The sequence below is a fragment of the Dasypus novemcinctus genome, chromosome 24, assembly GCF_030445035.2.
Source record: "Dasypus novemcinctus isolate mDasNov1 chromosome 24, mDasNov1.1.hap2, whole genome shotgun sequence".
NCBI lineage: Eukaryota > Metazoa > Chordata > Mammalia > Cingulata > Dasypodidae > Dasypus > Dasypus novemcinctus.
The window spans coordinates 1,894,078-1,909,641 of NC_080696.1; the positions used below are offsets into that span (position 1 = coordinate 1,894,078).

The 15,564-nt window shown below is 38.5% G+C and overlaps 1 protein-coding gene across 7 annotated transcripts in view; it reads left to right on the plus strand.

Annotated features, from left to right (window-relative positions):
* Positions 1 to 15,564, plus strand: part of PTPRA (protein tyrosine phosphatase receptor type A) — a 173,525-nt gene that overhangs the window by 103,334 nt on the left and 54,627 nt on the right. For 4 of the 7 annotated variants that reach the window (XM_004469139.4, XM_058287445.2, XM_023591910.3 and 1 more), the window contains one exon: positions 9,930 to 9,956. The exons of the other annotated variants lie outside the window; for them this stretch is intronic. In XM_004469139.4, coding sequence (XP_004469196.1) covers positions 9,930 to 9,956 — 27 coding nt within the window. The remainder of the gene's footprint in view (positions 1 to 9,929; positions 9,957 to 15,564) is intronic. 7 annotated transcript variants of the gene reach the window in all.

Below are 15,564 nucleotides of genomic sequence, written 5' to 3' on the forward strand. Positions count from 1 at the left end.
TTTTCAAAGGATTACTCTGACTCCTAACTCCTAGGCTTTCAGGATTCTACTGCCACCCTGATTCCTAGTTCTGTTACGTGTTTCAGAATCTCCTTTCTATCATTGGTGTTCTGAAATTTCACAGAGATGTATCGTGGTAGAAGTCTTTTTCATTCATTATGTTGAGTACTTGATAGGCCCTTTGGAACATTCAGTTCTGGAAAATTTTCTTGTATTTCTTTGAAAATTTTCCTCCTCCTTCCATTTTCTCTGTTCTTGCATTCCAAAATTCCTATTATTTGGGTATTGAACATAATCCTGGATTAATTCTCTAATTTTATTTTTTCTTTCCTGTTGACCTTTCTCCAAGTCTGTTTTTCTCCTTTTTAGAATAAGCAAATGCATATATATATATATTCCTTTTCTTTTCCAGTTTTAGCACAAATAATATACTGCATACATTGCTGCATATTTTTTTCAATTAGCATATCGTACTGGTTCTATATCATAGTAAAGAATGGCTTTATTCATTTTTACTGTCTGCATAATATTCCAATGTATGGATTTATAACAATTTATTTACCCAGTCTCCCCTATCAATAAAAGTCAAGGTTTGTTTTCAGAGTACTCTTACAAACACGAAATATTTCATTTCAAACATGTATGAGAATATTGGTAGGGTAAAATATTTTAAGTATGCACTTGTAAATTGATGGATATTGCCAAGGTTCCCTCTTTTGGGAAATACATTCCAATTAGTAATGTTTTGAAGTGCCTGTTTTCTTATACTTTCTCCAAATGAATAAATTATGAAATTTCTGGATTTTTGCCATTCTGATAGGTGCAAATAGCATCTCATTTTAGTCAATTTGCATTTCTCTGAAAGAGATTGAGCATCTTTCCATATTTTTCCTGAGAACTCTGTTTATGTCTTTTACCCCTTTTTCTTGTTAGGATGTCGAGTCTTACTGACTAATGCATGGAAACTGTATATTAGGGAAATGAGCCCTTTGCCTGCGATAAACTTCAAATATTTTTTCTCTGCTAGTCTCCCGCTTTTGCTTTTCTGTACTGCTGAAACTACCATTAGCAATTTATTTAAAAATTATCAGTTTATTTTAACTTGATGTCTCCTGAGCATTGGGTCATATTTAGGAAAGCTTTCCTTACTCCAAGATCAATAGTTTTCTTCAGGTTTTTTCCCAGGACTTTTATGGTTTCTTTTATGTGTGTGTGTTTAAATTTTTTGATCCACCTGAAAATTTATTCTGATGTGAAATGTGAGGTATAAATCTATACCCCCACCCCCACCCCCAGAGGACCACCTAGTTGTCCCAATTTTTAATTTCTTTTTCCCCGTAAGGGCTAAATTTTTTTCTTGATCATTAATGCCTGCCATCACACAGAATGTGAAACTGCTCAGATTTTGAGCTGTAAGTAGGCATTTTCTATGAAGCCCCACAAGGAAGACAACTCATTGCCCTTGAAAAGTAGTGTGCATATAAATTTGTTAATATACATATTTGCTTCTTTATTTAGGAAATATTTTGAGATTTGCAGTGGGAAATTCATTGTGAACTTAAATTGTTATATTATTTTAAAGTGATTTTTTTAAAAACATCTTTCCCCCCAAGAATGGCAGAATCTTAATAATTGTTGAAGCTGAGTGATAGGTACATGTGGGATCATTATCCTATTCTCCCTTCCTTGTTCATGTTTAAAATTTTGCTTAATAAAAATTGGATTTAAAAGGTTGCAGTTTTTTCTGAGTGAAAATATAGCCTAACTTACTGTGCTTTATCCAATGTAGAACATATAAAACTCCACATTTGACTGAGAAAAAGATCCTTAGAGATTTAGTATAAAATAAAATTACTGTGAACAGCCAGTATTTCTGTTGGCCTTAATTTGAGTCAAGTGTTTTTGTGACATTACAATCTAACTGTGCTACAGAGAGTCAAGGCAATTTTCTTTCAATTGTAAATGTCCAACATAAATTTTTTTAATCCCATTCTGTGCATTCATCTTTTTTAACAAATCAATTTTATTAATACATGTTAATAAAGTATAAATCCATGCAAAGAGTACAATCAGTGGTATTTGGTATAATCACATAGTTGTGCATTCAGCATTTTAATGAATTAATTTTAATGAATTAAAATCATTTTCATTTTCATTCTTCCAATAATAATAATAAATAAAAAAGAGGCAAGCAAAAAAACTCATCACCTCTCAATCTCTCTAACCCTAACCCTGCTGTACATAGCTGTTATTCTGTTTCCATCTCTCTAATTTATTTATATTTATATTTTGTAAAAACAGTCTTACATATGCAATATTACCCACATTTGTATTTTACATGAGGTTTCACTATATTACACAGTCCTATGTTGTATTTTTCAGCTTTCCTTCTAGTAATATACATGACCTTAGATTTACCTTTTCAACCACTGTCATAGCGATATAATAGTTCTGCTAGTTACAAACACCATGATGCACTTTCACCAGCACTTTTCATTTCCAAAGAGTTACAGACTACCCTTTTACCAGTTCTGCTCAGATTAACCCTCAGCTTTCCACTCTCCACCCTCATTCTATTTTCTGGTGTCCTGTGTTCTAGTTAATAACACCATGAGTTTATACGTTATATTTAGTTCATAGTAGCACAGTCATACAGTATTTGTCCTTTTGTGTCTGGCTTGCTTCACTCAACTTAATGTCCTCTGTGTTCATCCATGTTGTCATTTGCTTCATGACTGTATTTCTTCTTACAGTTGCATAATATTCCATCATGTGAATACACCACAGTTTGTTTAACCATTCTTCAGTTGATGGACACCTGGGTTGTTTCCATCTTTTGGCAATTGCGAATAACACCACTATGAACATCCATGTGCAGATGTCTGTTTGTGTCACTACTCTCAGTTCTGGGTATGTAGCCCACTAGTGGTATTGTAGGGTCACATGGCAAAAATCTGTATTTGTGATTGCCTTTTCACCCTTTTGACACAGTCCTTTGAAGTGAAAAAGTGTTTAATTTTGAGGAGGTCCCGTTTATCTATTTTTTTCTTTTCTTGCTCATACTTTGGATATAAGGTTTAAGAAACTACATCCTGGCTAGCAGATGTAGCTCAAGTGGTTGAATGCCTGCTTCCCAAGTATGAGATCCTTGGTTTGATCCCTGGTACCTCCTAAAAACAAAAACAAATGAAAAAATAACTCTCACTGGGGAGCAGATGTAGCTCAGTGGTTGAGCACCTGCTTCCCATGTACAAGGTCTTGGATTCAATCCCCTGTACCTCCTTAAAAAAAAAACAACTGTTCCCTACCACAAGATCTTGAAGATGTTTTCCTAAATTTTCTTCTAGGAGTTTTATGGTTTCCACTTTTATATTTAGGTCCTTGATGCATTTTTAGTTAATTTTTGCATTAAGATGAGAGAGAGGGGTTCTCTCTATAATTTTGGATATGGCTATCCAGTTCTCCCAGCACCATTTGTTGAATAAACTGCTGTGGCCCAGCTGGGAGGGCTTGACTGCCTTGTCAAAAATCAATTGACTATAGATGTGAGGGTCTATTTCTGAGTTCTCAATTTGGTTCCATTGGTCAATCTGTCTTTATACCAGTACTGTGCTATTTTTACCACTGTAGCTAATTAATAATATTTAAAGTTAGGAAATGAAAAAGTCCTCCAACATTGCTCTTCTTTTAAAGATATTTTTGCCTATTCATGGCCCCTTACCCTTCCAAATAAATTTGATAATTGGCTTTTCCATTTCTGAAAAAAAAAGGCTGTTGGGATTTTTATTGGGATTGCGTTGAATCTGTAAATCAGTTTGGGTAGAATTGACTTTTTTTTTTTTAAGATTTATTTCTTTCTTTCCCCCTCCCCCCCGCCCCAGTTGTCTGTTCTCTGTGCCTATTTGCTGTGTGTTCTTCTTTGTCCTCTTCTGTTGTTATCAGCGGCACAGGAATCGTGTTTTTGTTGCGTCATCTTGCTGTGTCAGCTCTCCGTGTGGGTAGTGCCATTCCTGGGCAGGCTGCACTTTCTTTCACGCTGGGTGGCTCTCCTTACGGGGCTCACTCTTTGTGCGTGGGGCTCCCCTACACGGGGACACCCCTGCATGGCCCGGCACTCCTTGCACGCATCAGTACTGCGTGTGGGCCAGCTCCATATGGGTCAAGGAGGCCCGGGGTTTGAACGCGGACCTCCCATGTGGTAGACGGACACCCTAACCCCTGGGCCAAGTCTGCTTCCCTAGAATTGACATCTTAACGATATTTAGTCTTCCAGTCCATGAATTTGCAGTGTCCTTCCATTTATTTGTCTTCTTCAGTTTCTTTAACAATGTTTTATAGTTTTCTTAATATAGGTCCTTTATGTCCTTAGTTAAGTTTATTCCTAAATATTTGATTTTTTATTGCTATTTTTTTCTGATTTTCTCCTCAGATTGCACATCAGTAGTGTATAGAAATTCTATTGATTTTTGTGTATTAAGCTTGTATCCTGCCCCTTTGCTAAATTTGCATATTAGTTCTAGTAGCTTTGTTGTAGATTTTTCAGGATTTTCTAGATGTAGGATCATTCCATCAGCCAATAATGAAAGTTTTACTTCTTCCTTTCCTGTTTGGGTGTCTTTTATTTCTTTTATCTAGCCTAAATGTTCTAGCTAGAACTTCTAGCACAATATTGAATAGTGGTGACAGTGGGCATCCTTGTCTTGTTTCTGATCTTAGCAGGAAAGCTTTCAGACTTTCACCCTTGGTACAATGCTAGCTATAGGTTTTTCATATAGGCACTTTACCATATTGAAAAAGCTTCCTTTTATTCCTATCTTTTGGAGTGTTTTTATCAAGAAAGGGTGCTGTATTTTGTCAGAGACCTTTTCTGCTTCAATCAACAGGATCAGGTGGTTTTTCTTCAATTTATCAATGTGGTTTATTACACTAAATGATTTTCTAGTGTTGAACTACCCTTGTATACCTGGAATAAAACTCACTTGATCATAGTGTATTCTTTTAATGTGCTTTTGGATTTGGTTTGCAAGTATTTTGCTGAAGATTTTTACATCTTTATTCATTAGGGATATTGGTCTGTAATTTTCTTTTATCATAGTATCTTTATCTGTTTTTTGTGTTTTTTTTAAGATTTATTTATTTCTCTCCCCCTTGCCCCCTTCCCACCCCACTGCCTGCTCTCTATGTCCATTTGCTGTGTTCTGTGTCTGCTTGCATTCTCGGCAGCACTGGGAATCTGTGTCTTTTTTTGTTGTGTCATCTTGCTGTGTTAGCTCTCTGTGTTTGTGGTGCCACTCCTGGGTGGGCTGCACTTTTTATCGCATGGGGAGGCTCTCCTTGCAGGGCACACTCCTTGCGCTTGGGGCTGCTCTACACGGGGACACCCCTGCATGGCATGGCACTCCTTTCCTGCGGCAGCACTGTGCATGGTCTAGCTCACCACACAAGCCAGGAGGCCCTGGGTTTGAACCCTGGACGTCCTATATGGTAGGCAGATGCTCTATCATTTGAGCCACATCTACTTCCCTTTATCTGGTTTTAGTATTGGGGTGATGTTAGCTTCATGGAAGGAGTGTGATAGTGTTCTTTCCTGTTCAGTTTTTTGGAAGAGCTTGAGCAAGTTTGGTATTAGATCATCCTGGTCTGTTGACGCCCAAAGCAGGTCCCTAGGACAGCTTTTGGCCCTTTCTCACTTGTTTTGTGAGAGAGTTCAGCCCTGCCTGCCTACCCTAACCCCATTTTTGGAACTCCTCCCCAATAATCTTTGATGAATAATCTGTTTTCTCCTCATTGATTTGAAATGCTATTTTTATTATATATTGAATTTGATATGTATTTGGTTCCCATGTGTATTTGGGTTCTAGTCATTGTATTTTCTATTGATCTTTTTGTCTTTTCATGTAACAAACCCCACTATTTTGATAATTGTAACTCCATAAAATACTTTAATATCTGGTAAGGTGATTCACCCATGTTAATCTTACTTTTCAGAATTTTGCTCTTTTATTTTTCCTTATGAATGTTAGAATCAACTTATTTAGCTGGAAAAATTTTTTATTGCTCATGTTAAATTTATAGATTAACAGGGAAAACTGGCATCTTTAAGAAGTAGAGTCTTCCTATCCAAGAATGTGGTATATTCCTTTACTTAAGTCTGATTTTGTATTTCTTGGAAATGTTCTAAAGTTTCTGCCAGTGATGTTGTATGTTTCTTGTTCACTTTATTCCTAGATATTTCTCTTTTCTCTTCTCTTTTTCTTTTCTCTCTTCTCTTCTCTTCTCTTCTCTTCTCTTCTCTTCTCTTCTCTTCTCTTCTCTTCTCTTCTCTTCTCTTCTCTTCTCTTCTCTTCTCTCTTCTCTTCTCTTTTCTCTTCTCTTCCCTTCTTTTCTTTTCTCTTGTCTTCTCTTCTCTCTCTACTTTCTCACATGGCAGGATCACTATGGCAGCGTTCTCTCTCTCTCTCTCTCTCACCCACCCCATCTCCATTTATATAAGACCCAGTAAAAGGGCAGAGACCCATCCTGAGTCACACCTCATTGACATAGTCCAATCACAGGGTCTCACACCCTCAGGAATGGATTAGTTCAAGAACCATAATCATTTTCTTTTGGACATTCATAAAATAACTTCAAACTGTCACACTTCCAAAGCGTCGACCCTCCCTCTGGTTGAAACCAATCCCTTCCCCTTCCCTTGGCACCCATCCTGCTTACCTTCCAAGACATCTCAAAATGCCACATCCCTCAGCACCCACTCAATTGGATCCTTCCCCTTGGCAATTAAAAATATTTCTCATTCATTTTAAACGTTAAAAATATAAAGATAAAAATAACCTACCAGTGATACCACACCTCCCTTAAGGGATAATATCCTTACTCATTTACTCATTGTTTTCAACACTATGCTACATTATGATGACATCATCACTGATGACTTTGTCAAAACTCTTTCAGTCTTCTCTGCAGCCTTTGATACAGGTGACCTGTTCTTCACTTCTTCTTTTGACCTCTAAGATACTACCTGCCTTGGATTTTGTACTCCTATCCAGCCACTCATGACAGAGTTCCTAAAGGCTCATGAGCCCTCTCCTCTCCTCTCCCCTTCCATCCCCTCCCCTCTTCCTTCTCCCCATTCCCCCCTTCTCATATGTGAGTGTTTGAAAAGCTGGCACTCAACCATTAAGCCACATTGGCTTCCCTGAGTTGGTTTTTTTGTTTGTTTTGCTTGTCATTTGTTTACTTAGGAGGCACTGGGAACCAAACCCAGGACCTCCCATGTGGGAAGCAGGCTCTCAGCCACTTGAGCCACATCCACTCTACCCTAGATATTTCAAAAGTTTTTTGTCAGTATAAATTGAGTATTTTCTTCCATTATATCTGCTAACTGGCTGCTGTTGGGGATATAAAGGCTCCTGATTTTTTATAAATATATTTTGTCCTAACCATCTTAGTAAATTCTTAATGTTTAAAGTAATTTTTGTCAATGATTATCTTAAGTCTTTAAATCACCTCATCTGCAAATATCTCTTCCACATTTCTTCTGTTTAATTGCATTGGTGAATACCTCGAGAAGAAATTTAGGTGACTGTGGTGAAAGAAGACAGCCTTGTCTTATACCTGACTGAGATGGATACTTCCAGTGGTTTTGCATTAAACATGCTGCTGACTCACTGTTTTATCATGTTCTGGATGTATCACTTTACTCCTGTTTTAATAAAAGTTTCTATCAAGAATTTGTGTTAAATTTTGCCAAATGTCTGTTCAGCATTAATGAGCAAGATCCATATGATTGTTCTGTTTTGATCTATTGTTTTGGTGAATTACGTGGTTTCTAATTCTGATCTTTTGTATCTGTATCTACATTCCTGCACAGACAATCTGCTTGGTCATGTTGTAATCATTTTTATAATGAACTGTTGCAGTCTCTTTAATGTTATTAAATTTAGGATTTTTTTTCATTGATATTCACGTTACTCCTAAATGAGATTAGTCTATGTTTTGCCTTCGTTGGTGTGCTTTTTTTAATCTCCCCTCCCCCGTTGTTTGCTTGCTGTCTGCTCTCTGTGTCCATTTGCTGTGTGTTCTTCTGTGTATCTGTATTTTTTTTATCCCCCCTCCCCCCTTGCGACTTGCTTGTTGTTTGCTCTCTCTGTCCATTTGCTGCGTGTGTTTTTTTACTTGTCTTCCTTTTTCTGTTGTTGTGTCACCTTGCTGAGTGGGCTCTCCACGGCGCTTGCGGGCCGGCAGCTCTCCACAGCGTGCAGGTGAGCCTGCCTTCACCAGGAAGCCCCAGGACGTGAACCCAGGGCCTCCCTTATGGGAGACAGGAGCCTGTCTGATGGAGCCTCAGCTGCTTCCCTGTGTGCTACTTTTGATGAGTTTTATTTCAGTGTTTTGTTTGACTTATGGGAAGAATTTGGAAGGTTTCCTAAAAAACTATGCATTTCATTCATATTTTCCAATTTATTTGAATGAATTTGAAGAAAAGTCATCTCATGATTGTTTTAATTGCCTGCATAGCCTACATAGCTATGAATGTTTCTTATTTTATATATTTGCATCCCCTTTTTGTCTTGTTTAGGTTGACTATTTTGTAGTGTGTTGATTTTTTTCTTCAAAAGAAACTGCTATTGAATATTCTGTCATTTTTCAGTGTTCTATTTCATTAATTTTTTTCTTATTTTTTCTCTCTGCTTTCCTTAGATTTATTTTGTGCTTTTTCTAGCTTTTGAGTTGAATGTTTAATCTGTTTATTTTCATTCTTCTAGTTAATTAATATATTTAATGTTGTAAAAATTTTTAAAGCATTGTTTTAGCCATATCCCATGATTATTCTTGGAGGTGGTTGAATTAGGGTACATTCTCAGCTGCCCTGACAACGACATGTTAAAATTCAGTTGCTTAAGAGAGACCAGAGTCTCTTCTTTTCCTGTCACATTCTAGATGTAGACAGGCTTTTGCCTCAGCAGGGACTTAAGTTCCTTTTTTCTTGTGGCCCTGCTGTCCTGACGGTATTTCTGGTCTGCTTGGTCAGAGATGGCTCACTTCCTTATATTCTAGCGCTAGCTTCTGGGGAGGGAAAACCAAGGGAGTGGGGACAGGGAATTTCCTTTCCAAAGGATGTAACCTGGGAATTATCCTCATCTATTTTGCTCACGTCCCTTTGGCTGGAAATCATCACATGACACTACCTAAAACAAATGAATCTCAGGAATGTAGTCTCTGCTGGACAGTTTGGTGCTCCTCTGGAAAGCAGGGATTCTGACCCAAAGGCTAGAAGACAAAAGACTGATACAGGGGAAAGTGGGCAGGCTCTGCCACAAAACTCTTTTCAGATATTTTGCCATTTTAATTTTCAATTTAATTTCCAAGTGTTTTCTTTGTTGGTTTCTAATTGTATTGCATCATGATAGAAGTATTATCTGTACTCATTCTACTTTGGAAAATAAGGATTTGCAGATATTCCATGGGACTTTGAAAGTGTTTTCTCTGTTGTTATTATATAGAGTTTGGTATATACCAATTAGATTTTTTTCCCCAGTTAGCCTTTATTACCGATTATCCTTTTGGTCTTTTATATCCTTACTTAATTTTACCCTCTTGTATTTTAATGGACCAAAAGATATAAAGTCCGCTAGGACTGTGATGTTTATATTTCTCTTTGCATTTTTGTACTTTCTGGTTTAGTCATATTGATATTGTATTGTTTGTGTACTCAGGCAGGACAAACCACTGTCTTAAATTTAGTGAATCTGGTCAGTTTTATTTCCTAGTTGGGGCAGGGGTCAGGGTGGGGAGCTCTTTGTAGCCACAACATAATACATGGAGAAGAGTGTCTGTGGTCCTGGAGCTCATTCTGCCTTGCCTTAGGTTGGACAGTAATGGTCTTCTTTAATCTGAATGGATGCTTCTGTTTTTCACTTACTATACAGGTAATTCTGACTCGAAGGACAGAAGAGGTGAGCCACTCGCATGTTGTCTGCTGTTTCTTTTACACAGTGTTCAGTGCTCACAGTCTGCGGTAACCTTGTGTATCTGTGGCTGTGTTGTGTGTTCACTTTCCTTGAAACTGTTTCCATATTAACCTCTTAGAGAAGAGTAACAGAAACAATATAAGTTTATGTAGATTAAGGATTCTAATACCTCTGACATATTTTAACAAGTAATAATAAACTATTTTATTTTGTCATGTCACCTTATTAATATTAATCTTTGGTAGTAATATGAGACCATAATTTCCAGGCCATAATTAATTTCTAATTTCTAGGCCATGGCTACATTAAAATATCTGGTTTTTTGTTGACTGTTTTCTCCTGGTCTACAAAATGTCAACCCTTTGTGGCTTTATGTGGAGCATTTTCAGCCCTCTCGTTGCAGTTCCCTGTGACCTGAGATGCTGGATTTGTGGCCAAAGCAGGACCACTGAGCCCTGGTCACATAGCACAGGAGGGCATGGGTTCTCATGTATGGAAGTATCACAGTTTGCTTGGGACAGCAGTAAGGCTGCCATCAGAGAGCTTGAGAGAGATTATCCAGCACTCTTAAGAAGTGACCATTGTATTTGAGTTTGTAAGTGTTCATCTGTGAAGCAGTATTTCTCATGATTTTCTGTTTCATCAAATCAAGCTTTCTGAGATTTTTTTCTGATTCCATTATTTAATTGCGCACACCTTTTTCCTGCATAACTAAGTAAAGGAACATTTGAAGGCATATGCCTTTCATGTCCCACCGAGTAGGGAGCATTTGTAAGTCAGAGAAGTAGACATTCTGATCCTTTATGTGTTGTCCACTTGCCCCTGTGTTTGGTGAGGAATAAATGAGGTATTGTCATACTATGCACAGATTTCACTCATTTTCCCAACTCTCACTCTCACCCAACACAGGAATCAAACAGATTTGATCAATGCAGAGTCCCTTGCAATTCAGATCCATAAACTTTCTAAAACAACTGCAGAATTAAGTAGATTTAGATTATAGCAGATATTTACATTTACTCCTAAAATGGCTCTTTTATCCAGTCTCATGGTAAAGTCAGAATGGTAGCCTTGGAGATCAAAGATAAGATATGTGACTCTTTCCTTTACTTTGCATATATTTTCATAACGTTCAGCCTTTGTCTTCCCTCAAATATTAAACGTTTCAACTCACTGATATGAATTTGAGTAGTTTTAATGTTGTTTTTTTCTAATTAAATTAATTTATTGTCTAAGTTATTGCTAAGCATGACATTTGAAGTGTCTACTAATATAATAAGTCCCCTTTTTAAGTCAAATATTGTATATAATTGACTTTGGCCAAACAGGAAAATGAAGAGGCACACATATTCTTAGCAGATTCTGTAGACCTCTTTGCAATGGCAATTTTACCAGAGCAGATGAGTAGATGTATTGCTGCAAATTTTGATATTACATTCTAATTTTAAAGCAAACTGCTTTTTGAGAAATGAGGCATCTATTTGGAAATATTTACATTATTTGGTTTGATAAGTTACAGTGTCTTCTGCAAATTAATGAAGGGTTACAAGTTTTTATGCCTTGACCTTGGAGTACTTTTGAACAGCAGTAACAGTTATTTTATCTGTTAAAGCAAAGAGAGAGAAGGAGGGAATGAGGCAGACAGGCAGGCAACTTTTATTCCACTCTTTCAGAGTCCAAGAAACTGATCATTTCCTCATGTATATTATTTCTTAAATTTATTTCAAACTTTTATAATATTTTTACTGGTGTTAATTTGGATGCGTTGTGTAATATATTAGTAATGCAAAATTCAACCTGCCATTCTCTAGCAAGTACCTGTTCATCTTGAAGTCAGTGGTCATGAGTATTCTCTCCAGTTATATTTTTTATTTAGTCTTCACTGACACTTCAGTTTTGCTGGTTTCCTATATTAGGCTGATTCTAAGGGAAACAGACTCTGGGATAGAGTTTGCATGCAATGTGTTTATTGGGTTAACTCTCTTCCCACTGCACCTGTGAGGCAGTGAAGGAAGTAGCATTGGGCGGAAGGAAATAGTGGGAGGCCATGCGCACAAAGGCAGCAGGAGCCCCTGCTAATCCCACCGGGAGCTTCAGAGCTGGAGTCAAGGCAGGTGGGAGCCTTCTGCCTGGGCCAGGCTTCTCTCTGGGCTGAGAACTGTCAGCTGCCCACCCTCCCGGGGCTTAGGCAGTGACTCTTTGGTCCTGAAGGGGCATCCACAATATCCACTACAGTGCCCGTGATATTGGAGCAAGATAGTGAAGCAGGCCACTATTCGTAAATAGAGATTCCTGTCTAAGAAAAGGCTGTTGAATAATTATATGTATTAAAATAGGGAAAAGTGGCAGAGTCAAATATTGGAGATGCAGTGTAGTACCAGGTTAAAAGCACGAACTCTGCAGCTAGACCTCTTGGATTTTTATCCTAACCCTACCATTTACCAGCAGGGTGGGCTAGTTGTTTACTTCACCTTTGCCTCACTTCACCATTTGTAAAATGAGATAGGGGCAGACTCTCCTTCCAAGGGCTGTTGTGAGGAGTGAACGAAATCATGCGTGTGGCAGTCAGCATAGTGCTGGGAGGGCACGAAGCACTGTTCAGTAAGTGTTGGCAGTCCTGTCACCATGACTGTTCATAAGACTCTTAGGTAGGAGACCCAGGAGGCCAGGAGTACAGCACTCAGGGGCACCTTGTAACCAACCCTGCCGACTGCAAACAGTAGCCTTGCACCTTCTTAAAAAAGTTTATTTTTTATTGTACATATTGTAGGTTTCCAGAAAAATCATGCATAAATTACAGAATTCCCATATACCCTACCATGCTATGAACACCTTGCATTAGTGTGGTACATTTGCTACAATTCACGAAAGAACATTTTTATAATTACACTATTAACTGTAGTCCATTGTTTACAACAGGGTTCATTGCTTGAACTTTTTTTTAAAGCAGTTTTATTGAGATATATTCACATAGTATACCATCAATCCAAAGTTGGAATGAGCAGCTTTTATAATAGTATAATCACACCTTGCACCTTTTTAATAAAATTCTGCATAAATCCATCTCTTCCCACTTCCAAAAAAAGTTTCTTTTTGTGTGTGTGATGGGGTTTTCATGTAAAGGCCTATGGCTGTTGTATTAGTCAGCCAACAGGGTGCTGATGCAAAATACCAGAAATTGGTTGGTTTTTATACAGGGTATTTAGTTGGGATAGGAGCTTATAGATACCAGGCCATAAAGCATAAGTTACTTCCCTAACCAAAGTCTATTTCCATGTGTTGGAAATACACATGGCAGCCGATGGCTGCCAGGGTTCAGGCTTCCTGGGTTCCTCTCTTCCAGGGCTTCGCTTCGCTGTGGGCTCAGGGTTCCTCTCTTCCCAGGGCTTGCTTCTTCCTGGGCTCAGGGTTTCTGTCTTCTTGGGGCTTGTTTCTCTTTCCTCTGTGTGTTTACTTCCCAGGGCTCCTACTTAAGGCTTCATCATCAAACTCCAACATCAAAACACCCCAACTCTGTCCTTTGCCATGCTTTTTCTCTTTTAACGCCCTAACAATGTGGCCCAATCAAAGCCCTAATCATAACTTAACCACACCCAGGTACAGACCAGATTACAAACATAATCCAATATCTATTTCTGGAATTCATAACCGTATCACACTGCTACAGTTGGTCTTTGTTAAATAGCAAGAGTACAGGGTAAGTTGTTCTAACAACACTTTGAATTATTTTAGAGGTAATAATTATATGCACAGCTGCTTAGTTTACCTGAAACAAGTGTCCTTTTAATATTGTGAAGTTGCCTGTAAGCTACAGAGGTCTAGAACCAGGCAGGACCAGCACTATGGTACACCCAGAGGTTTCTCCAGTTTCTCAGCTCTTTATGCCTAGGAATAGATCAGATCATCTGGATCTTCTCCCCCTGGCTTTTGCCGTCAATACTCTGCTGAAGGTTTAGAGTCTAGAAGGGGAATGACATTCTTATTTAAAGAGGGGCTTTTGAATTATCACAGTAAGGTGCATTATTATCGCAAACTCCATGTGTAGTGACTTTCCTTATGCATCTTTAATAGTACATTCATTTAGCATTTGTTAAATGCTGGGGATTCCAAGAAGAAGCAAAATATGGTCCCTGTCTCAGGAGGAAACATGGGAACACCAGAAGGAGCACCAGGAATCAAAGTCCACTCAGTGCTGTGCGTTAAGTAAACCACAGGGCTATGAGGCAGCTCAGCAGCCTCTGCACCTGCAAAGTGGGAAGAGGCATGGGGAATGCTTTGGGCAGCTCATAATGTAACTGGGGAAAATAAGGGCCCACCAGGAAGGGCAAAAGGCAAGGAGTCATGAAAAAGCAGGTCATGTGTTGAAGGAACTGTGCACAGTTGAGGTGCGGGAGGTGGGGGTACTTGTTGGGGAGGTGGGCCTGTAGGAGTCAGGGTACCTCCTGTAGATGATGGTAGGGAAAGAAGTGACATGGTTGACTTTTGTTTTAGAAAGATAATTCTGAAGGCTTTTAGGTAAGATAAATGGACAGTAGAAATTGAGGTTTCTCGGTGGTGATTTGGGCCCAAACAATAGTGGGATTGGGCTCTGCCCAGAGGTTTAGGCTCTAGAGGCAACCTGATGACATTTCCTGTTTTTAGAACAAGGAGGGAGCACTTAAAACAATATTACCACTAACTCTGCCTTTGAGAGATAATAAATACTTCTGCCAAAAAGTGTGGAAGCCAGATTAATAAATAGCCTTAGGAAGTGAGGCTAGGAATATGACTTTTACGTCATGATTTTTTATAGTTGACCAAAACATGTCAGTCCTTAGGTGACTGCTCTGTCTGCAGGTGGCCTGCTCGTCCAAGCCCACTCTCAGGAGGAGCCTGTCCGGTTTGGAAGGAGTCCTAGTAAAGGCTTGAGTTTTATATAGGAGTTTTCAGTTCTCTTCTCCTTCCTCGGTAGTTCTAAATCTCCTTCCCTAGTAGAGGCCCATTCTCTGCTGTCTGCATGGGTGTGATTGCGGTTGAGGACTCTTCTACCGGAAAACTTGGAAGAGTTCAACTATAATTTATGGAGAGCTTAGAGAATTGTGTGACTTTATAGTCTACTTTAGATTTACAGATTCTGTCATCTTTCTGCTTTTACAGATGAGTTTTCTCATCTGTAAAATAGGGTTAATAGTGGTATCTGCCTTAGGGTTGCTAGGATAATTAAATGTGGTCATATGTGTATGAAGCTTTGTTCTGTGCCTTCCACATAAGTGTTTATTTAAATAGTTACTGTTAAAATAATTACCATTACCCTCCGCCTTTCCATATTGCTTAAATTAGTCAACTCAATTAGTAGTCTAAATGCCACAATGTTCTGTGCCTTCGTGATACTCGTTCCGGTCATGTCAGGCCTTTTATCATTTCAGACCTTTTGCCTGACTACTCCATGGCAAGTGGCAGAAGACCCCACACCAAGTCCCTCTTTATCCTGCTTAATTTTTCTTCACAGCACTTATCAATATCTTGTATTATGTATTTATTTACTTATCTCTTGTCCTGTCTCCCCCACTAGAATGTGAGCTTCATAAGGCAAGGAATCCTGATTTGTTCACGG